Genomic DNA, 25,861 nt, shown 5'->3' with positions numbered 1-25,861 from the left:
ATCTTACCTGGTTTAGGTATCAGCACCATATCTGTGTCATAAAAAGAATTTGGTAAGAATCCTTCTTCATTTTTTCAAACATTTTACATAGTATTGGAATTAATTGTTCCTTAAATGTTTGGTAGAATTCACATGTAAATACATCTGGACCAGGAGATTTTTTTTGTAGGGAACTAATTAATGGCTTGTCCTATTTTCTTTTCTAAAATGGGACTATTTAAGGAATTTATTTCCTCTTCTGTTAATCTGAACATTCTATATTTTTATAAGTATTTCTCCATTTCAGTTAGATTATTTAATTTTTTGACAAATTTAAGAGTTATTTTTTTCCTCTTCATTGGTGGAACGTTTCCCCTTTTCCACCAAACAATTTTTTCTAATCAAATTAACCAAAGGTTTATCTATTTGGGGGTTTTTTTTCCATAAAATCAAAGTTAATTCATTTAAGTTTTCTTTTTTCAATTTTATTCATCTCCCCTTTTATTTTCAGAATTTCACATTTGGTATTTAATTAGGGATTATTCATTTGTTCTTTTTCCATTTTTTTAAGTTGCAAGCCCAATTCATCGATCTTCTCTTTCTCTATTTTATGCAAGTAAGCATCTAGAGATATAAAATTTCTCCTAATAACCACTTTGGCTGCATCTCACAAATTTTGGCATGTTGTTTCATTGTTGTAATGCTCTTGAATGAAATTATTGTATCTATGATTTGTTGTTTCACACACTCCATTCTTTAGGATTAGGTTGTTTAGTTTCCAATTAATTTTTGGTTTATTTTCCTTTGGCCTTCTATTGCATGTAATTTTTATTGCATCATGATCTTAAAAAATACATTTACTATTTCTGTCTTTCTGCATTTGATTTTGAGGTATTCATGCCCTAATTACATGGTCAGTTTTTGCATAGGTTCCATATACTGCTGGGAAATAGGTATATTCCTTTCTGTCTCCAATTTTCTCCAAAGGTGTTTCATCCCTGAATTTTCCAGGATTCCATTTACCTCCTTAATTTCTTATTTATTTTGTGGTTCAATTTATCTAGTTCTGAGAGAGCAAGGTTGAGTACCGCATTAGTATAGTTTTACTGTCTAATTCTTCTTGCAGCTCTCTTAATTTCTCCTCTAAGAATTTGGATATTATACCACTTGGTCCACATATGTTTATATTGATATTGCTTTATTATTTATTGCCCCTTTAAGTAAGCTGTAGTTTTCTTCCTAATCCTTTTAATTAGATCTATTTTTGCTTTTGCTTAATCTGAGATAAGGATTACAATTCCTGCTTTTCTTACCCTCAACTGAAGCATAATAGATTGTGTTCCAGCCTTTTACCTTTACTCTAAACGTGTCATTCTGCTTTAAATGAGTTTCTTAAAAACAACAAATTGTAGGATTCTAGTTTTTAATCTAGTCTGTTATTTGCTTCCATTTTATGGGAGAGTTCATCCCATTTACCTTCCTACTATCTTGTTTACTTCCCAGTTATATTTTTCTCTTCCTTTTCCCCTTTTCCCTCCTCCCCAGGACTTTGTCAATGACCATCCCCTCCAACAAATAGCCCTCCCCTTTCTTATACCTTTCCCCTCCTACTTCTCTATAGGGTGAAACAAGAAACAAGCTTCTCTGTGAAGCTAAATGTGTGTGATATTTGATGGGCCAAATCTGATGAGAGTAAAATTCGCACAATGCTCATCTCATCCCCTTGCTTTCTTTCCCTCACTTGTAATAGGTATTTTTTGCTTCCTCATGAGATGTAATTAACCCCATTTAACTCCACTTTCCTCTTCTTCACCATTTTTCTAATTTCTTTTTAAATCATCACAATAAAATTAAATTAGATCTGCACCCTCTAAGTAAACCCATAACAGAAATATAGTTCTCATGAGTTAAACACATCATCTTCCCATATAGGGATATAAGCTTATATTTCTTTCCTTTTTATCTTTTTTTGTTTCTATTGAGTTCTGTATTTGAAGATCAGATTTTCTATTCAGTTCTGGTCTTTTCATTTGAAATAAAAGAAACTCATCTGTTTTGTTGAATGTTCATCTTTTTCCCTGAAAGATGAAGCTCAATTTTGCTGAATAATTTGTTCTTGGCTGCAATCCAATTGCCTTTTAGAATACTAAATTCCATGCCCTTTGATCTTTTAAAGTGGAAGCTGCTAGGTCCTGAGTAATCCTGATTGTTAGTCCTCGATATTTAAATTGTTTCCTTTTGGCTGCTTACAATATTTTCTCCTTGATTTCATAATTCTGAAATTTAGCTATAATGTTTCTTGGGGTTTTCATTTTGGAGTCTCTTTTAGGAGGTGATTAGTGAATTCTCTTAATGGCTATTCTGCCCTTTGGTTCTAGGACATCCAGGCAATTTTCCTTGATGATTTCTGGAAAGATAATGTCTTGGCTTTTTTTTTCATCATGGTTTTCAGAAAGTCCAATAATTCTTAGATTATCTCTCCTAGAGCTATTTTCCATGTTAGTTGTTTTTCCAATGAGGTTTTTAACCTTAATTTTTTTTCTTTCTTTTTTGGTTTTATTTGACTGATTCTTGAAGTCTCATTGATTCACTCACTTCCATGTGTTCAATTCAGATTTTTAGTGAATCATTTTCTTCAGTTAGCTTTTTTTATCTCCTTTTGCATTTGGCTAAATGAACTTTTATATGAAGTATTTTTGTTCATTGAAATTTTTCCATTTCACAGATTTTGTTTTTCAATGAATTGGTTTCTTTTTTTCATATCTATTTTGTAGGAAGTTGTATGCTTTTCGCATTTCATCAAGTCTGTTATCTCAGATAATTTCTGGTTTTCCTTTTCCATATCCTCTTGTAAAGATATCAAATCTAATGAAAATAGCTTAAAAGCCTCTCAGTAGATTTCCTAATGTAGGATGCCATAATGCCTTGGCTTTCTGTCCCAGGCTCTTTGTTTGGCAGCCTTTCTCCCTGCCAGATTGAAACCGCACTTTTCTGAAGTTCTTCCAAAGTATCTTCTTTTGGAAATTTGTCATACTCCAAATATTTGTGGGTTTTGTCACTCCAAAATCAATTTAGAGGTTTAATCTGCTGCTAATTTGAGGGAAGCTCAGAAGAGATGATAGAGACATGTCTGCTCTCCACCATCTTGGCTTCACCCCTTCTGAGACAAAAATGCTTGAGAATAATCATTACTACACCATGTTCTAGTTCAGAAATCCTCTCCAAATCCTTTTTGTCTCAGTTCTTTCCATTCTGGAACCCACTCTTGGCCCTTTTTCATTATCTGGACACTGAAATGCTTGTAATCTCAAAACATTCCTAAACCAAATCCATTCCTTAGTCTCTACAAATATCTCTATCATCCTAAGCCAACTTGGACTGGAAAAATGATTCTTGGTGCAAAATTTTTTCTTGGATTTTTCAATCAGAATTCAGTCTTTTTGTTTTGGAGCTCTTTGTGGAAGAAGTGGTAGGAGACATAGACTGTATTTCCTACTCCGTCATCTTGACTTTGCCCATTTCTTTCTACATTATTGTTAATTAAAGTTATTGTGTTTAAAGTTGTGTATGCTATATTATCTTATTTTGATTCAATTCCATTTCTAAACAACTATACCAATCTAAGTCATGCATAGCCCAGAACAGTGGGTTGCTGGGCTGTTTTGTTTTGTTTTTTTTTTTCATACAAGACTGGGCCAATAGAAAGGAAAGAAAAGAGCAAGAACAAGGAAGGAAGGAAGGAAGGAAGGAAGGAAGGAAGGAAGGAAGGAAGGAAGGAAGGAAGGAAGGAAGGAAGGAAGGAAGGAAGGAAAGAAGGAAGGAAGGACATATGTATTAAGCATTAGATACAAGGCATTATTGTAAGTAAATTATAAATATTACCTCATTTAATTGTCACAACAACCTAGGAAGACAGGTGCTATATTTGAGGCAATCAAAGCCTATATTGAGAGACTTGCCCACATCCACACAGGTAATAAGTATGTGAGGCAAGTATTTGATTCATGTCTGCCTGACTCCATATCCACAGCTATTAGCCACCACTTTACTCAGATGTCTCATCTACTAAGATATATGAAAATGCCAAAAAAGGCAATTTACAATTTCTCTTTGGGAGAAAGAGAATGGATGTAACAGTAAGTAGAAACTGAAAATCAAGTCGGAGTAGTCCTGGGAAGTCAAATATCAACATTTAACAGGCTGAAACAAACAATAAAAAGAGAAAGAAAAGAACTCTAGTTAAGAAATTCATATCAGGAGAGCATGATAGTGCCAGGATGGTTGACAATTTATTTGTGATAAACTGTGATAAATCAGACTGATTTATCAAAAGTTTAGTCATTTTGTAGCAACCAGAAGCAATATTCTGCCCTAGTCATGCAATGTAGGCAATGATTCAGAAGAGGAAAAAAATGAAAAAAAAAAAAAAGTTTAAAAATTGTCCAATGTCATTCAGTAAAGTGACAGAACAAGTATCCTTCCTTCTCTGTCTTTTTCTCTGTCCCTGTCTCTGTCTCTGTGTCTCTGTCTCTGTCTCTCTCTCTGTCTCTCTCTCTCTCTCTCTCTCTCTCTCTCTCTCTCTCTCTCTGTCTCTCTCTCTCTCTCTCTTTCTTCTTTCTCTGTATCTTTGCCTCTGTCTCTTTCTCTCTTCTCTCTACTTTTATAATTTTCTAACTTTGACAATATAGGCATGCAAATTTCCTCAATTGGTCATAATAGCATATGTTGCTAAATAATTTTCACTGTAAAAGAAAATATCACAAGGTCTAATTTAAGCTTGAAAAAATTAATTTTAGACCAAAAAAACAATATTACTTTGAACAATACAGGTTATCAAAATGGGCCCAGATTGAACCATATGAAAAAATCTACATCTTTTCTTTTTTAATGCATTATGTATCCCAGAACTCAATAATTAATAGAGATAGAATAGTTACCAAATTAGGCCCTTCTGTTCCATTATTATTTTATTCTCAATTCTTTGCTATAAGCGAAGTATCTAGGGGTGAGGGGAGTCAAGATAGTGGAGAGAAGCCAGGAAGTTGCTAGAGCTTTCCTCAGTTTCCCTTGGAAGCAACACTAAATCAAACCTCTAAAAGGATTCTGGAGTGAAAGAAGCCACAAAAATTCAGAATGAAACAATTTTCCAACTTAAGATATCTTGGAAGGACCTTCAGGAAAGGTCGATCTTACTTGGACAAAAGAGGAATGCAGCCTAGCACAGGGATGGTGCAAGTAATCTTGAAGAAGTCAAAGCCCAGACTAGCAGCAAAGGACTCTCACTTCTGCCTTAATGGACCATTAGCTTAGGAGGCCAGTTGTGAGACTACCAACTCAAGAGAAAAAGACAAATTAGAAACCTGAAAACACTGGCACAATAGGCATGATTAGGCTAGGCCAATCCAACACAGTAATAAAGGCAGTAGCATGTCTGGCCCTAGCAGAGCAAGCCAGTCATGAGATCTTTATCACCCTGCAAAAGAAGGTTGGAGTAGTTTCCCCTGTGTCTTAGGGACAGCATTCAACTTTTTTAAATGAGCAAAAAAGCAAAAAGAGCTCTGACAATAGAAAGCAATGATGAGGATCAGAAGACAAACCCAGAAGAGGACACCAATGGCAAAATGCTCACATGAAGACTCAAAGACAAATATTGGTCTCAATCTGAAAAGGTTGTCTTGCAAAAACTCAAAAAGTACTTTAAAAATCAACTTAGAAAGATATAAGAAAAACAAGGGGAAAAAATGAAAAATATGCAGGAGAATTACTGGTGGGGGCAGAAGAGTCAACAGCTTGGAAAAATGTCAACAGCTTTAAAAAAAAGCATGAAAATTGATGTAAAAAAAAATAAAATTTTAAATTATAGAATTAGCAAAAAATAAACTGAGTAAACTTGTTTAAAAGTGAAATTGTACAAGTGGAAAATAAGGTAAAAATCTGAAGAAAATAATTCATTGAAAATTAGAATTGGATGAATAAAAAGCAAATGACTCAATGAGACTTCAAAAATCAGTCAAACAAAAAAATTTTAAATGAAAAAAATAGAAGAAAACATAAAACATATAATTGGAAAAATAATCAATCTGGAAAATATATCCAGAAGAGAAAATTTTTAAAGTATTGGGTTACCTAAAAGTCATGTTCAAAAAAAGACCCTGGACAATATCTTTCAAGAAATCATCAAGGAAAATTGTCCTGACATTCTAGAAGTAGGGAGTAAAAGAGTCATTGAAAAATCCACCAAACTCTTCTTGAGACATCAAAATGGAAACTCCAAAAAATATTGTAGCTAAATTCCAAAATTATTAGGTCAAGGAGAAAATACTGCAAGAAGCCAGAAAGAACCAATTCAAATATCAAGGAGCCACACTCAAGATTACCAAGGACCTCCCAGCTTCCACATTGTTTGGAGGGCCTGAAATAAGATATTATGTGAAATATGATATCAACTATTCAGCAAAACTGAGCATTATATATTAGGGGAAAAGATGAATATTCAGTGAAATATGGCATTTTTAATAATTTCTAATGAAAAGATCAGAACTGAACAAAAAATTTTATCTTCTAATATAAGACTCAAGAAAAGCACAAAAAAGTAAAGAGAATTACATACACACACAATTATATATGTGGGGGGGGGTGTATGTGAGATGGACAGATAGATAATTTAAAGCTATAACTACTTATATCCATACATGGAAAGAAGATGCTTATAACTCTTGAACTGCATTGTTGTTAGGGCAGACAGAAGACAGAGGGTATGAGTATAAGTTGACTTTCATTTGATGATATAAAAAAGAAATTAAGTGGTACAAAAAATGATTGTACTGGGTGAAGAGAAAGGGGGAGGAAATGGGAAAAATTATATCACATGAAGAGGCACAAAAAACTACTGTAATAGTACAATAGAGAATGAAAAAGGGAGATGAGCATTGTTTGAACTTTAACCTCATATTTTGTTCAAAGGAAAATAATATACACACTGTATCCTTTGTATACTAAACAAATATACACCAAGTGATATAGACAGCAAACTCTATTAGGGAGGAATTCATATTCCACCTTTCAAAATTAAATAAATTTAACCACAAAATTAAAAACAAGTTAGGGAGTGGAATAGAATTTTGAAAAGGTTAGATATGATAGGTCTCTGGAGAAAATTCAATGGGAATATATATATATATATATATATATATATATATATATATATATATATATATATATATATATATATAAAACATTTTCACGGAAGTATATAGTATTTACATAAAAATTGACCAAGTATTAGAGCATAAAAACCTCACACTTAAATATGGATCTTTTTCAGATCATGACACAATGAAAATTATAGCTATTTGCCACAGAAAATGGACTTAAAATTAACTGAATCAATCTAATTATGAGTCAAAACAAAAAAAATTAAAAATCAATAATTTCATCAAAGAGAATGATAAAAATGGGACAGAAGACCAAAATTTATGGGATGGAGTCAAAATGATTTTAGGGAAATTTTAATACCTTTAAATTCTTATATGAATAAAATAGAAAAAGAGAAGATTAAGGAAGTGGACATACAACTAAAAAAACTAGAACAACAAGAAAAATCAAAAATTAAATGCTAAATTAGAAATTTTGGAAATCGAAGGAGAGATTAATAGAATTGAAAGCAAGAAAAAACTAACTAATAAGTGAAACTAAAAAGTGTTTTTATGAAAAATAAAAATTAAAACATAAATCTTTAATTTGATTTTTTAAAAGAGAGAAAAAAATTACCAGTACAAAAGGGTTAATGCACCTCTAATTAATATAAAATTAAAACAATAATTAGAAGCTGTTTTGACCAATAAAATTAACAATCAAGTTGAAAAGGATAAATGTCTTTTTGTTTTTTTAATTAAATTGTTTTCAAAACATACACATACTTTTCAACATTTACCCTTGCAAAATCTTGTTTCATATTTTTTCTTCCTCTCTTCTCCCCAACTCCTTCCCCTAAATGATGAACAATCCAATACATGTTAAAGATATGTGATTCTTCTATACACATCTCCACAATTATCATGCTGCACAAGAAAAATCAGATCAAAAAGAAAAACTGAGAAAGAAAACAACAACAACAAAGTGAAAATACTAGGTTATGATCCACTCAGTCCCTACAGTACTTAATCTGGGTCAATTGAAACTGGCCTGAATCATCTCACTGTTGAAAAGAGCTACGTCGTCAAATAAAATTATACTAAAAATAAAAAAATAAATAAAAGAAAAGAGCTACATCCATCAGAATTGGTCGTCTTATAATATTGCTGTTACTATATATAATACTCTCCTATTTCTCTTCACTTCAATCAGCATCAGTTCATGTAAGTCTCCCCAGGTCTCTCTGAAGTCATCCTGCTGATTGTTTCTTATAGAACAATATTACTTCATAACATTCATATATCATAACTTATACAACCACTCTCCAACTCAGGGGCATCCATTCAGTTTTAAGTTCTTTGCCATTATAAAAAGGACTGCTACAAATATTTTTTGTACATGTGGGTCCTTTCCCCTTTTTTATGATCTCTTTGGCATGCAGGCCCAGTAAAGACATTGTTGAATCAAAGGCTATCCAGTTTAATAGCCCTTTGTGTATAATTCCTTATTATTCTCCAGAATGATTAGATCACTTCACAACTCCACAATGTATTAGAGTTCCAGTTTTCCCACATCTTCTCCAACATTTATCATTATCTTTTCCTGTCATCTTGCCTGTCATTTCCTGTTAACCTGAGAGGTGTATAATTGTACCTCAGAATTGTCTTAATTTGCATTTCTCTGGTCAACAGTGATTTAGAGCATTTTTAATATGACTAGAAATAGGCAAATTTCTTCATGTGAAAATTGTCCATTCATATCCTTTGACTATTTATCAATATATTCTTATATATTTGAGCTGTTTCTCTCTATATTTTAGAAATGAGGCCTTCCAGAATACTTAGATGTGATTTTTTTCTATTTAATGCTTCCTTTCTAATCTTTTCTGCATTGGTTTGGTTTATACAAAAGCTTATAAATTTAATATAATCAAAATTATCCATTTGGTATTCAATAATGTATTCTAGTTTTTCTTTGGCCACAAATTCTTCCTTCTCCACAGATCTGAGAGGGAGACTATCCTTTGTGCTTCTCATTTGCTTATAGTGTCACTCTTTATGTTTAAATCATGAAGCCATTTTAACTTTATTTTGGTATGATAAGTGTAGGTCAATGGCTAGTTTCTGTCATACTATTTTCCAATTTTCTCACAATTTTTGTCAAAAGAGTGAGTTCTTATTGCAGAAACTAAGGTATTAAACTCTACATTATTATATTCATTGAATATTGTTATCTTGTGAACCTAACCTATTCCATTGATCAACTACTCTATTTCTATGGCAGTACCAAATGTTTTTGATGACCACTGCTTTATAATATTGTTTTAGTCTGCTATAGCTAGGCGACCTTCATTAGCATTGGGTTTCATTAATTCCCTTGAAATTCTTGTCCATTTCTTCCAGATGAACTTTGTTAATATTTCTATTTCTGTAAAATAATTTCTTGGGAGTTTGATTAGTATGATACTGAATAAGTAGATTAATTTAGGTAGAATTGTCATTTTTTATTATATTAGCTTGGCCTACCCATGAACACTTGACATTTTTCCAATTCTGACTTTATTTGTGTGTAAAGTGTTTTATAATACTGTTCATATAGTTTCTTCCAAGACTTCCAAATATTTTATATTATCTACAGTAATTTTAAATGAAATTTCTCTTTGTATCTCTTGCTGCTGGACTTTGTTGGTAATATACAAAAAATGCCTATGATTTCTGTGGATTTATTTTATATGCACAATTTTACTAAAGTTGTAAATTATTTCTTATATCTGTTTAGTTGATTCTCTAGAATTGCAGAGTGATAATTTGATTTCCTCATTATCTACTAATTCCTTAAATTTCTTTTTCTTCTCATTGCAAAATTTAATATTTATTATATAATATTGAATAGTAATGGTGATAGTGAGCAACCCTTGTTTCACCCCTGATCTTTTTGGGAATATTTCTAATTTATCCCGTTGCTTGCTGGTGATTTTAAATAGGTGCTACTGATCATTTTAAGGAAAATTCTATTTATTCCTATATTCTATAGTGTTTTTAATAGGAATGGATGTTGGATTTCATCAAATACTTTTTCTGCATCTATTGAGATGATCATGTGGTTTTTGTTTTGGTTATTGATATAATCATTTAGTTAATTTTCCTAATATTGAACCAGCTCTGCATTCCTGGTATAAATCCTACTTGATCATGGTGTATTACTCTGGAGACTGTTTTCTGTAATCTTTTTTGCTAATATTTTATTTAAGATTTTTGCATCAATGTTCATTAGAGAGATTGGTCTATAATTTTCTTTCTTTGTTTTCATCTTACCTGGTTTAGGTATCAGGACCATATCTGTGTCATAAAAAGAATTTGGTAGGATTCCTTCAATCCCTATTTTTTCAAATAGTTCATATAGTATTGGAATTAACTGTTCTTTAAATGCTTGGTAGAATTCACATGTAGATCCATTTAGTCCTGGGGATTTTTTCTTAGGGAGTTAATAGCTTGTTCAATTATTTTTTCTAAAATGGGACTGTTTAAATAATTTATTTCCTCCTCTGTTAATTTGGGCAATCTATATTTTATAATGGATAATCATCCTTTTCATTTAGATTATTTATTAGCATACAGTGGAGTAAAACTGCTCCTAATTATTGCTCTAATTTCCTCTTCATTGATGGAAAGTTTACTCTATTCATTTTTGATACTATTTGATTTTCTCTTCTTTTTCTAATCAAATTAACTAAAAGGTTTATCCATTTTGTTGTTTTTTTTATAAAACCAACTTTTAGTTTTGTACATTAGTTCAATAGTTTTTTTTAACTTTCAATTGTATTAATATTCCATTTTATTTTCAAATTTTCAAATATTTAATTGAGGATTTTTAATTTGTTCTTTTTCTATCTTTTTTAGTTGCTTGCTCAGGTCAATGATATTATCTTTCTCTATTTTATGCAAGAAAGCATGTAGAGATATATAACTTCTCCTAAGAGCTACTTTGGTTGCATCCCATAAACTTTGGTATGTTCTCTCATACAGGTAATCTTTATTGCATCACGATCTGCAAAAGATGCATTTACTCTTTTTGCCTCTCTGCATTTGATTTTAAGGTTTTTAAGGTCCTAATATATGGACAGTTTTTGTGGAGGTCCATGTACTGCCAGAGAAAAACATATATTCCTTCTGTCTCCTTTCAATTTTATCCAAAGGCCTATCATATCTAACTTTTCTAAAATTCTATTTACCCCCTTAACTTCTTTTTTATTTTGTGGTTTGATTTATCTAGTTCTGATAGAGCAAAGTTGAGACCCCCAAGTTGTATAGTTTTGCTGTCTATTTTTGCTTGCAGCTCTCTTAACTTCTCCTCTAAGAATTTGGATGATATATCACTTGATGCATATATGTTTAGTATTGATATTATTTCATTATCTATGGTACCCTTTAGCAAAGTGTAGTTTCTTTGAATTAGATCTATTTTTTTTTTGCTTTTGCTTGATCTGAGATCAGGATTGCTATCCCTGCTTTTTTTTTTTTTTTAGCTTCAGTTGAAGCATAGTTTCTGCTCTAGCTTTTTACCTTTACTCTGTATGTATCACTCTGCTTTAAATGTGTTTCTTGTAAACAACATATTGTACTATTCTGGCTTTTAATTCAGTCTGCTATCTACTTCTATTTTATGGGAAAGTTCGTCCCATTCACATTCACAGATAAAATTACTATTTCCATCTTCTTTTCCTCAAGTTATATTCCACTTTTCTTCCTCACAAATGTTTTCTTTTAACCACCACCTCCCTAACCTGCCATCCCCTTTTACAACCATTTCCCCCCTTTCCTTTTCCATTTCTGCTCCTACTTCTCTACAGGATAAGACAAGTTTCTATATTAAACTAAATGTATCTGACATTTCTCTTTGAGCCAAATTCAATGAGACTAACATTCACACAATGCTCATTCCCCCCCCCCTCCTTTCTTTCCCTCAACTGTAATAGATCTTCTTTTGCCTTTTCATGTAATGTAATTTACCCCATTTTAACTTCAGTTTCCTCTTCTTCTGATACAATCTTTATTTCCCCGTGTAGCTTCCTTTTTATATCACTACAGTAAAATCAAATTATATTTATATCCTCTATGAACCCCTAACAAATATACAGTTCTCAAAAGTTAGACATGTTATCTTCCCATAGAAGTATGTAAACATTTTAACCTTTAAAAATCTTAGTTTTTTTCTTCTCTTTTTATGCTTCTTTTGGGTTATGAAGATCAAATTTTCTATTCAACTCTGGTCTTTTCATCAAAAATAAATGAAAATTCCCTACTTTGTTGAATTTTTCCCCTAAAAGATAATTTTTAATTTTGCTGGATAGTTGACTCTTGGCTGAATCCAAGTTGCTTTGCCTTCTGGAATTTTATATTCCAGGCCTTTTGATCCTTGAAAGTGGAAGCTGTTAGGTCCTAGGTAATCATAATTGTGGCTCCTCAATATTTGAATTGTTTCTTTCTGGCGGTTTGCAGTATTTTCTCCTTGATCTGATAATTCTGGAATTTAGCTACAATATTCCTTGGAGTTTTCATTTTGGAGCTCTTTCAAGAAATCACTGGTGGGGTCTTTCAATGGCTATTTTATCCTCTGACTCTAGGACATCAGGGCAGTTTTCATTGACGATTTCTTAAAATATATTGTCTAGGTTCTTTTTTTCATCATGGTTTCAGGAAGCCCTATAATTCTTAAATTTTCTCTCCTGGATCTATTTCCCAAGTCAATTGTTTTTCCTATGAAATATTTTTTTGTTTTATATATAAAAAAGAAAAATAAAAGAAAATGTAAAATATATTTCATAGGAAAATATAGGAAATAGAGTTTTCCTTAAAATGATAAGCAATATCTATCTAAAACCATCAGCAAACATTATGTTTAATGAGGATAAACTAAAAACCTTCTCAATAATATCAGGGATGAAGCAAGAATGCCCACCATCCTTACTATTATTCAACATATCAGTAAAAATATTATCTTTAGCAAGAAGAAAAGAAAAATAAATTGAAGGGATTATAAAAGATTAAGAAGAAATAAAATTATCATTCTTTGCATATGATAATAATAATATACTTAAAGAATCTGAGAGAATCAACAGAAAAACTACCAGAAAAACTACTTGAAATAATAACTTTAACATATATAATATATATATAGTAACTTATATCCTTTTAACAAAGGATATAAAAAAACCCAACATAAATCATTACCATAAAATGCTAGTAAACCCCAGCAGCAAGAGATAGAAAGAGAAATAATTGTAGGCAATGTAAAATATTTGGGAATAACTACCAAGACGAACCCAAGAATATAAAAACACAATTACAAAAAACTTTTCACAAAATTAAAATCAGATCTAAATAAGTAGAAAAATATCAATTGCTCATGGGTAGGCTGACCTAATATAGTAAAAATGACAGTTCTAGCTAACTTAATTTTTCAGTGTCATATTAATCAAACTTGTCAAAAATTATTTTATAGAACTAGAAAAAAAGAAAATTTATCTGGAAGAACAAAAGGTCAAGTAATGAAAAAATGCAAAGGAACATGGCCTAGCGATAACAGATATAAAACTATATTATAAAAAAGCAATCATCAAAACTATTTGGGGGGAGCAGAGCCAAGATGGCAGAGAGGACACATGTGACTATCTAAGCTGTCCTTTACCCTCAGGTTACTTTTTATGAAACAGCCTCAGAATTAGTACTTGACTGTCAAAAAACCCATGAATATTGGGAGTACAATACATAACCAAGAGAAGATAATCTTGAAATTTGCCAGAAAAGGTCTTGTTTTGCTCGTGGGTGGGGATGGCTATGCCAGGCACAGTATCAGGCAAGTAAGCAGTGAGAGCATGGAAAACAGCTCATGCTGGGACTGGGGAGGTGGTCTCAGGTGGTAGAAAATTTGTGGGGAGAACTTTACCACAGTATCAGCTAATCTGATCTGGCAGCAAGCTAGTAGATCAGTAGAGAAGCTATAAACACAGGGGATAAAGACTATAACCCCAAAATACTAGAGTCTCTCTGAACCTGGCTACATCCATCCAGCACTCGGAGGGACTCAGCAAGATCTCAGCGATCACAGTGCAGATGCTGATCCCAGCACAGCCATTGCTATCCCACTACTGCTTCGCTGCTACTTCCTGTTGCCTGTGGAGGAAGCTTGGTAATACCACACTGCCCCAAAAGCAGACTGCAGGGTTTTTTTGCATTTTGTTTTGTTTTGTTTTGTTTTGTTTTCAAAATGAGTAAAAAGGCAAAATGGGCTCTAACTAAAGATAACTGTACTGAAAGAGAGCAAATTTCAAACCCTGAGGAGATAAAAAGCAGATTGTCCCCAGATGAAGCCCCAAATGGTGAAATAACCTGGTCCCCATCACACAATGCTCTCATAGACGAAATTTAAAAAGGCTCTTTAAAAAGAGCTAGGAGAAAAATGAGGAAAGAAAAGGAAAGCTTTGCAAGAGGGTTTGGATAAGTCATGTTACTCATTAAAAGAAAGAATGGATAAAGAAATCAACTCCCTGAAAAACAGAATTAATGAATTGGAAAAATAAAATTGGAAAAATAAAATTGCCAAAATGGAAAAAAAATTCATAGAACAAAACAATTCATTTAAAAATTCAATTGGACAAATTATAAAAATAAATTTTAAAAAGTAAAAGAAGAAAATAATTCATTAAAAATCAGAATTAAACAAACGAAAATGAATGACTCAAGGAGACACCAAGAATCAGTCAAGCAAAAACAAAAATTTAAAAATCAAAAAAAAGTGAAATATTTACTTGGGGAAAACAACAGACCTGGAAAACAGATCTAGAAGAGATAACCTAAGGATTATTGGCCTGAAAATCATGATGTAAGAAAGAGCCTAGAAACTATTTTCAGGAAATCATCAAAGAGAACAACCTAGATATTATAGAAACAGAAGGTAAAATAGACACTGAAAGAATTCATCAATCACCTACTGAAAGAGATCCCCCAAATCAAAGCTTTAAGGAATATTATGGCTAAATTCCAGAACTATCAGATAAAGAAAAAAATACTACAAGTAGCCAGAAAAAAAAAAAAAAAAAACCAATTCAAACACAGAGGAGCCACAATAAGGATTACTCAGGATCTAGCAGCATCCACATCAAATCAAAGGGAATCTGATATTCTGAAAGGGTAAAGAACTTGGTGTGCAGCCAAGAATAACTTACCCAGCCAAAATGAACATTTTCTTCCAGGAAAGAAGATGGACATTCAATGAAATAGGTAAATTCCATCTATTTCTGACAAGAAAACCAGAACTAAACAAAAAGTTTGACTTCCAAATAAAGGACTCAAGAGATGAAAAGGTAAAAAAGAACTTGGGAACTATATTTCTGTTATGAGTATACATAAAGAGTACATGTATAATTTGGTTTTACTGTTATAATATAAAAAAGAATCCAGACGTGGAAAGGAAATTGTACCAGAAAAAGGGAAAAGTAGAGGTAACACATTTCATGAACAACCAAAAGAAATCTATTATATCTGAGGGAAAGAAGGAAGAGGAATGAACATAGTATAAATCTTACTCTCATCAGAATTGGCCCAAAGATAAAATATTAGACATATTCGATTTACAGAGAAACTTCTCCCATACCTCACTGAAAAGTGGGAGGAGAAAAGCAAAAAAGGAAGGAGTAGGCCAAATAGAAGGGAATACAGAAATTGTAAGGGAAAGGTTTAAAATAAGGTGAGGGATTCTAAGGGGAGGTAGGGATTCTAAAGAGGGAGGGCTGTATGAGGCAAGTGGTACTTACATATTTAATACTAGGGGAGGGGAGAAAGGGGGAAAGGAAAGAGAAAAGCATAATTTGGGGTTAACAAAATGGCAGGAAATATAGAATTAGTAATTTTAACCATAAATGGGAATGGAGTAAATACCCCCATTAAGCAGAGAAAGATATAGCAGACTGTATTAAAAGCCAGACTCTTACAATATGTTGTTTATAGGAAACACACTTGAAGCAGGGTGATACATACACAGTAAAGGTAAAAGGCTGGAGCAGAAGCTACTATGCTTCAGGTGAAATCAAAAAAAGCCATCTTGATCTCAGATCTAATTAAAAGAGATAAGGAATGGCACTATAACATGCTAAAGGGTAGCATAGATAAGGAAGCAATAGCAATATTAAACATATATGTGCCAAGCAGTGTAGCATCTAAATTCCTAAAGGAGAAGTTAAGAGAGCTGCCAGAAGAAATAGACAGAAAATTATAAGAGTGGGAGATCTCAATCTTGCACTCTCAGAACTAGTTAAATCAAACCACAAAATAAATAAGACAGGAGTTAAAGAGGTAAATAAAACACTAGAAAAGTTAGGTATCATAGCACTTTGGAGAAAACTAAATGGAGACAGAAAGGAGTAGACTTTCTTCTCGGCAGTTCATGGAAGCTATACAAAAATTGACCATATGTTAGGACATAAAAACCTCGAATTCAAATGCAGAAAGGCAGAAATTGTAAATGCATCCTTTGCAGAACATGATGATATAAAAATTACATTCAATAAAAGACCAGGGGAAAATAGACCAAAAAGTAATGGGAAACTGAATAATCTCATCCTAAAGAATGATTCAGTAAAACAGCAAATCATAGACATAATAATTACACCCAAGAGAATAACCATAATGAGACGACATACCAAAATGGGTGGGATACAGCCAAAACAGTAATAAGGGGAAATTTCATATCCCTGGAGGCCTACTTGCACAAAATAGAGAAAAAAAAAAAAATCAAGGAATTAGGCTTGCGACTAAAAAAGCTAGAAAAAGAGAAAATTAAAAATCCCAATCAAACACTAAACTTGAAATTCTAAAAATAAAAGGAGAGATTAATAAAAGTTAGTTCTATGGAAAAAAAAACACAACAAAATAGATAAACTCTTGCTAAATTTGATTAGAAAAAGGAGGAAAATCAAATTGTTATTCTTAAAAATGAAAAGGGAGAACTTTCCACTAATGAAGAAAAAATAGAAACAATAATTAGGAGTTACTTTTCTTAACTTTATTCCAATAAATTTGATCATCTAAGTGAAATGGAGGAATACCTACAAAAATATAGATTGCCCAGATTAACTGAGTAAATTGCTTTAATAGCACCATTTCAGAAAAAGAAATAGAACAAGCTATTAATCAACTCCCTAACAAAAAATCCCCAGAACCAGATGGATTTACATGTGAATTCTACCAAACATTTAAAGAACAATTAGCCCCAATGTTATATAAACTATTTGAAAAATAGGGGATGAAGGAGTCCTACCAAACTCCTTTTATGACACAGACATGGTACTAATAGTTAACCAGGTAGGAGGAAAACAGAGAAAGAAAATTATAGACCAATCCCTCTACTGAACACTGATCCAAAAATCTTAAATAAAATAATAGCAAAGAGGTGACAGAAAATCATCCCCAGGATAATACACCATGACCAAGTAGGATTTATACCAGGAATGCAGGGCTGGTTCAATATCAGGATAACTATTAGCATAACTGACTATTTCAATAATCAAACTAACAAAAATCATATGATTATCTCAATAGATGCAGAAAAAGCATTTGATAAAATTCCTATCAAAAAACAATAGGGAGTATAGGAATAAATGGACTTTTCCTTAAAATAGTCAGGAGCATCTATTTAAAACCGTCAGTAATGGGGAAAACTGGAACCTTTCCCAGTAAGATTAGGAGTGAAACAAGGTTGCCCACTATCACCATTACTTTCAATATTGTATTAGAAATGTTAGCTTTGGCAATAAGAGATGAAAAAGAGATTAAAGGAGAGTAGGTAATGAGGAAACCAAATTATCACTTTTTGCAGATGCTATGATGGTATACTTAGAGAACCCCAGAGATTCTACTAAAAAACTATTAGAAATAATCCACAATTTTAACAAAGTTGCAGGATATAAGATAAATCCACATAAATCCTCAGTGTTTTTATACATCACTAACAAAATCCAACAGCAAGAGATACAAAGAGAAATTCCATTTAAAATGACTGTTGATAGTATAAAATATTTAGGAATCTATCTGCCAAAGGAAAGTCTGGAACTATATGAGCAAAACTACAAAACACTTTCCACACAAATAAAGTCAGATCTAAAGAATTGGAAAAATATAAGTGCTGTTGGTTAGGCCAAGCAAATATAATAAAAGATGGCAATACTACCTAAACTAATTATTTATTTAGTGCTATACCAATTAGACTCACAAGAAACTATTTCAGTGATCTAGAAAAAAATAATAAAATTCATATGGAAGAACAAAAGATCAAGAATTACAAGGGAACTAATGAAAAAAAAAAAAAATCAAATGAAGGTGGCCTAGCTGTGCCTGATCTAAAACTATATTATAAAGCAACTATTTGGTATTGGCTAAAAAATAGACTAGTCAATCAGTGGAATAGGTTAGGTTCACAGGAAAAAATATTCAATGACTATAGCCAATGACTATAAAACACTACATTGTGTATGACAAACCCAAAGGCCCCAGCTTTGGGGATAAGAATTCACTATTTGACAAAAACTGGTGGGAAAATTGGAAATTAGTATGTAAGGAACTAGGCATGGACCCACACTTACACCAAGATAAGATCAAAATGGCTTCATGATTTAGGCATAAAGAATGAGATTATAAATCAATTAGAAGAACATAGGATAGTTTACCTCTCAGACTTGTGGAGGGGGAAGGAATTTGTAACCAAAGAAGAACTAGAGATCATTATTGATCACAAAATAGAAAATTTTGATTATATCAAGTTAAAAAGCTTTTCTACAAATCAAACTAATGCAGACAAGATTAGAAGGGAAGCAATAAACTGTGAAAACATTTTTACAGTTAGAGGTTCTGACAAAGGTCTCATTTCCAAAATATATAGAGAATCGATTCTTAATTTATAAGAAATCAAGCCATTCTCCAATTGATAAATGGTCAAAGGATATGAACAGACATTTTTCAGATGATGAAATTGAAACTATTTCTACTCATATGAAAAGATGTTCCATATTATTGATCAGAGAAATGCAAATTAAGACAACTCTGAAATACCACTACCCATCTGTCAGATTGGCTTAGATGACAGGAAAAGATAGTGACAAATGTTGGAGGGGATGTGGGAAAACTATTGTTGGAGTTGTGAAAAGATCGAACCATTCTGGAGAGGAATTTGGAACTATACTCAAAAATTTATCAAACTGTGATAAAACTCTTTGATCCAGAAGTGTTACTACTGGGCTTATATCCCAAAGAGGTATTAAAGAAGGGAAAGGGACCTGTATGTGCAACAATGTTTGTGGCAGCCCTTTTCATGGTGACTAGAAACTGGAAATTGAATGGATGCCCATCAATTGGAGAATGTCTGAGTAAATTGTGGTATATTAATGTTTTGGAATATTATTGTTTTGTAAGAAATTACCAGCAGAATGAATACAGAGAGGCTTGGAGAGACTTATATGAACTGATGCTAAGTGAAATGAGCAAAACTAGGAGATCATTATATACGTCAACAAAAATACTATATGAGGATCAATTCTGATGGAATTGGCTATCTTTGGCAATGAGAGGATCCAATTCAATTCCAATTGCTCAGTGATGAACAGAACCAGCTACACCCAGCAAAAGAACACTGGGAAATGAGTGTGGACCACAACATAGCATTTGCACTTTTTCTGTTGTTGTTTGCTTGCATTTTTTTTGTCTTCCCAGGTTATTTTTACCTTTCTAAATCTGATTTTTCTTGTGCAATAAGATAACTGTATAAATATATACACATACATTGTATTTAAGATATACTTTAACATGTTTAACATGTATGAGACTACCTGCAATCTAGGGAAGGGGGTGGAGGGAAGGAAGGGAAAAGTTGGATCAGAAGTATTTGCAAGGGTCAATGTTGAAAAAATACCCATGCATATGTTCTGTCAATAAAAAGCTATAATTAAAAAAAAATCTATTTGTTATTTGCTAAAAAATAGAGTGGTAGATCAGTGCAATAGGTTAAGTAGACAAGACATAGAGGCAATGATTATGATAATCTATTCTTTGATAAACCCAAAGACACATGCTTCTAGGAAAAGAACACACAAAAACTGCTGGAGAAAGTGGAAATTAGGAAGTAGATATTGACCAACATTTCACACTGTATAGCAAAATAAAATCATTTTATACATAAAAGGTGACACTACAAACAATTTAGAAAAAGAAGAAAGAGTTTATCTGTCAGAACTGTGGAGAAGGGAAGAATTTATAACCAAATAAGAGATAGACTACATTATAAAATGCAAAATGGATCCTTTTGATTACATTAAATTAAAAAGATTTTGTAGAAGGCCAGAACTCTTGAGAAGTATACTTGAAACAAGGATACTTACAACAAGATGTTAGCTCAGTAGATGAGATGATGGTTCTTTAGTATCTATATACTTAGTACTTAGCATGGTGATGTAATGGTTCTGTAGTTCATACATACATACTGTAATGATGTAATCATATCAAGGTATTTAAGGGTTGAGAAGGACTATGTAATGTTCTAATCGTCTCTCAATTGTAATCCTTCTCTGGGGGGAGGTTTCTTTTCTGTATAATCTTTTCCTCTGTGATCAGGTTTCTTGGGAGGCTTCTGGAGCCTTCCCCTCCAAAAGTGTGGGATTGCTGGACTTGCAAATCCACAGGATGTCTTCTCTTTGACTCAATCAATCCCAACTCAATGTCCCAGTCTAGACTGCTCTTCAGACTCAATGTTGCCTTCTTTTATCCTCACAGAGAATGAGCTTGTGAGAACTCCTACAGCCAATGAACTTGCTCCTTTTAAAGATGTAAACTCTTAAATGTGTAAACTCCTTTTCAGAAGTCTAAAGGTGTAAACTCCTTTTAAAGGTTTGAACTAAAAGTGTGAATTCTGAGCTAGAGAATTGTTTAGACAACCTGAGTTAGCACCTTGTAATCCTAACAGGACTAGAAATAAGACATTCCATTTTTGACCATCCTCCTCTTGGCTCTCTTTCCTCCTGCACTCCTCCACTAAGATCAAGACTGGGTCAGATTGTGACATACACAGGTTATGAAGGAGACTAATAAAGACTTGAGACTCTATTCTCGTCCATCTTCTTGGTGACTATCCTGCTGAGATCAAGGCCCATCCGGATGTCCTCCAGAAAGCTAGCCTGAACATTACAAAATTTTGTACAAAGACTAAGCAGCCAAGATTAGAAGGGAAGCAGAAAACTAGAAAACAAATTTTATAGCCAGTGTTTCTGAAAAAGGCCTCATTTATAAAATATGTATAGAACTGAATCTGATTTATAAAAATACAAGTCATTACCTGTAGAGGGCCAGAACTCTGAAGAGGTGTACTTGAATTTAGGTACTTATAGTTAAGCACCTACTCAATGTGAAATAATGGTTCTCTATGGTAATGTAATGGTTGGGAGTGCCCAGTGTGCTATAGTGATGTAATTGTATTGAGGTATTTAAGGGAGTTTCAGACACAGAAGGCTCTCTCAGCCTCAGCTCTCAGCCATAATCACAGAGAAGACTTTAGGCTCAAGACTCCAGATTCCAGACTCCATCTTTGACCATCCACGTGGTAGCTCACTTTCCTCCTTCACTTCTCCACCTAAAGACCAAGGACTTTGGCTGATCCTGAGGTCCTCCAGAGAGCTATCCCAGACATTACAATTACCCAATTGACAAATTATCAAAGGATATGAACAGGCAGTTTTCAGATGAAGAAATTAGTTACCTATAATTATATGAAAAAAAAACTTTAAATCACTAATAATTAGAAAAATGCAAATTAAAGCAACTTTGAGGAACCAACTCACATCTATCAGGTTAATATAGTGAGGAACCAACTCACATCTATCAGGTTAATTAATATAACAGAAAAGGGAAATGATGAATGTTGGAGATGTGGAAAAATTAAAACACTAATGCCTTGTTAATAGAGTTGTAAACTGATCCAATGATTCTGGAGAGCAAGTTGGAACTATGCCCAAAGGGCAACCAAAATATGCATACCCTTTGATCCAGCTATAGCACTACTAGATCTGTATACCAAAGAGATCATACAAAAAAGGGAATACAAAAATATTTACAGCAGTTCTCTTTGTGGTGGCAAAGAATTGGAAATTGAGGGGATGCTCAACAACTGGGGAATGCTTAAACAAATTATGGTGTATAAATGTAACAGAATACTATTTTTTTTAAAAAATGATAAGCAAGCAGATTTTAGAGAAATCTGAACTTTACCAGAACTGAAATTGAGTGAAATATCAGGAGCAGAATCAGGAGAATATTGTACACAGTATCATCAACATTTTGAGTTGATCAATTTTGATAAACCTACCTCTTCTAAGCAATACAATATCTAAGACAATTCTAAAAGACTCATGATGGAAAATGGCATCCATATCCAGAGAAACAACTATGGAATCTGAATACAAATCAAAGCACATTGTTTTCACTTTTTTGTTGTTGTTTTTCTGATTCTTTTTTCATAACATAACATAAAAATATTTAATGTGATTGTACATGTATAACCTGTGTCAAATTGCTACCTTGTCGCAGGAGTTGAAAGGGGGAAGGGAAATCAAAATCTTCTAAAAATAAATGATGAAAACTAAAAGAAAAGAAAAATAATAATAATTTTAAAAATAAATAAATCTAACCTCTGATTTAACTTACTAGCTATGTGACCTATTTGTCTCAGTTGCCACACTTGTCAAATGAACATTATAATAGGATTGTTGTGAGGATCAAATGAGATAATAGCAACAAACATGGTGCCTGCCTCATAATAGGTACCATAAAAATACTGGCTATTATTCTTAATATTAATTAATATTGATGTTAATTAACAATGTTATTAATAAAATAATATTTAAATTAATTTTATTAATTGATTTAATTTATTTTTACCATGTTATTTTCAATTATATTATTTTAATTTAATTAATGAAAGATTTTCTTATTGTTCAGTTGTGTGTGCCTCTTAGTAAGCAAAGACCATAGGTTGTCAATCCTGTTCATTCAGTTTTCTTGGCAGTTATATTAAAATAGTTTGCAATTTCCTTGTCCAGTAGATTAGGGAAAACAGAGGTTAAGTGACTTTCCTATGGTCACACAGCTAGTAAATGTCTAAGACAAAAATGAAACTCAATCACTTGACTCCAGATTTAGCACTCTGTCAACTGAAACATCTAACTGATTGTACAAAGTCATTGTGTAAAGGATTTAATCAGCTAGATGGCATAGTAGATAGACTGTTGGTCCTGAAGTCAAGAACACCCAAGTTAAAATACAATCACAAACACCTACTAGTTGTGGGATCTGGTAAGTCAACTAAACTCTGATTACCTCACTTTTCTCAACTGTGAAATAAGGAGAACCTTAACATCTACCTAGCAGGGTTGTTGTGAAATAAAATGAGATGATTAGTAAAATGCTTGCCATTTTAATGCCAATAGTACTTGGTACATAGTAGATATTAATAAATGCTTATTCCCTCTCCAGACTGATTTATTAATCAAGAGAGTAAAGGATGGCCAGTAGCTAACCTCATATTTCATTTGTATCCTACAAGGTGAAATGAGATGAAGGAAGACAGGTTTCCAGACGCAGAAAATTTGTGATCTGTTTGGGTCAATGAGGATAGTTTTCATTTAACAAAGAAATAGATTTTGGTAGAGGAACTTTAGTAGAAAGAATATACACCAAAATTCATGCCTTAAAATGCATCCTAAGCAATATTTTTGTGATTATGAATTTCTATAAGTTTCTTAAATAAAATGTAAGTTCCTTGAGATAAGGTACTATTCTATTCCACTGTTTCATTTTTATCTCTATCTCCAGTACTATCAGGTACAAACACACACACACACACACACACACACACACACACACACACATACACACATAGATAAAAGTTGACTGAATCTATTAAAATGAGTGTCCAAAAAAGTCTAAGGAAATTCCTTAATGAATTTCCTCTATGACTATTCAGGACTCACCTGTGGTCGTGGATGGCCTGTCACCAGGCATGTCAGTTCCAAAGTTTCTCCCTCTCGGATAGTGTAGACTCTCTCTGAATAGCGTTCCTCCTCAATATTACATGCCAACCCTGAGTGCACAATCCGCACAGTGGGAGGAGCTGTTAAGGCAGCAGGAAAAAAGACAAAAGAAAAACAAAGGTAAGTCAAATACCCTCAAAAAGCATTGAATGCATCATAGGTAAGAACAAATCTCATCAGATTTTAAAAATTAACTAAGGCTTCTATTGGACAGAAAATAGTATATTTCTGTATTTCTTTCATGTATTCAAATTTGTACTATAGAGGGCTGAAACTCTGAATCAGACAAGAGAGCACTTAAGGCTACCTATTCTATGTGAGATAATGGCTCTATTAGCATATATTTGGATGATGGTTCTCCTCACTATTGGTGCTTGCTGAATATTTGGTGGTGAGATGGGCAAGAATTGGAGGGCTGAGAGAAGGAAGTCAGAGTCACTTGGTGGCAGGATGAGGAGAAGAGAGGCCGGAGACTTCAGACTCCAGAATCCAGGAAATATCTTTGGCAAGCCAGTGGCAGCTTGCCTGCCTCCTTCACTTCTACCCCTAAAGACCAAGGACTTTGATTTATCCTGACTCTGGCTGACCCTAAGGCTCTCCAGGGTGCTAGCCCATACTTTACATTGTACATATATACATAAATACAGAATGCACATGCATATGTATATACACACATATATATAAGTAAAGTTGATGATGATGGAAAACCAAAATGATTCCAATCCTGGGATATCCAGTTCTAGGGTCTTTGAGTTTATATCTGGTAACAGATACCTATTAGCTGTGTTATTTTGAGCAAATCATTTCACTCTGTCTCAGTTTCCTCCTCTGTGAAATGAGCTAGAGAAGGAAAGCCAAAACACTCCAATATCTTTTCCAAGAAAGACCCAAATGGAGTAACAAAAAGTTGTAATTCAACAATAGCAAATACATCGTTATAAAATGATTCATTATCAATTTAGCCCTCAGTTTATTAGTTTATCTAATTCCATATGCTCACAAGTAGATTTATACCAAGAATTTTTTTATCTGTACCATTTTGTCAGTTCAAACAATATTGTTTATTTCTGAAATATTTAGAACCATTAATTTAAGAAAAATTCATCACAATATCTTCTGGGAGAAAGCACATAGGATTTGTAGCCTAATATCTTGGGCTTGAAAACTGGCTATGCTATTCACTGTGTAATTGACAAAACTTCTCTGGGCTTTAGTTTTCTTCAATGGAAAATGAGGTGGTTGGACTAAATATTTTTTTAAGTCAAATTCCATTTCTACATCAATAATCCTTGTCTTACTTTTTTTTTTTTTTAAAGAAAAGTACACATCTTCCTGTTTGCTAACAAACTCATTTTGACAATTATTTGTTCTGAGGAAGTGATTACATCCATTTTATAGAAGAGATAACAGTTAGCAAGTATCTAAGATAGGATTTTTAATCTAGGGCTTCCCAACTCCATGTCTAGCATTTTATTGATCAAATTCAAAACATAGGATGTAAAGTATATATTTACAAGTTATTATTTCTTTTTTAAACAATCTTTTCTTTTTTATTTTGATTTCCTTCCCACTACTCCCTCATCCACTAAAGTAGCAAATAATATAATGTAAAATATGTATAGATAT

General features: G+C 32.7%; 1 protein-coding gene across 7 annotated transcripts in view; it reads right to left on the bottom strand.

The window, feature by feature from the left end:
- The window catches only part of MDGA2 (MAM domain containing glycosylphosphatidylinositol anchor 2), a 795,736-nt gene that overhangs the window by 635,519 nt on the left and 134,356 nt on the right, over positions 1 to 25,861 (bottom strand). For all 7 annotated transcript variants that reach the window (XM_074290629.1, XM_074290632.1, XM_074290631.1 and 4 more), the window contains one exon: positions 24,176 to 24,315. Coding sequence is in view for 3 of the 7 variants with exons in the window: in XM_074290633.1 (XP_074146734.1) it covers positions 24,176 to 24,315 (140 nt within the window). In the remaining 4 variants the exon portion in view is untranslated. The remainder of the gene's footprint in view (positions 1 to 24,175; positions 24,316 to 25,861) is intronic.

The sequence above is a fragment of the Sminthopsis crassicaudata genome, chromosome 2 (genome assembly GCF_048593235.1).
Source record: "Sminthopsis crassicaudata isolate SCR6 chromosome 2, ASM4859323v1, whole genome shotgun sequence".
NCBI classification, from domain to species: Eukaryota; Metazoa; Chordata; class Mammalia; order Dasyuromorphia; family Dasyuridae; genus Sminthopsis; species Sminthopsis crassicaudata.
Note: the sequence above shows the minus strand (reverse complement) of the source record. Positions and strands in the feature narration are given on the sequence as shown.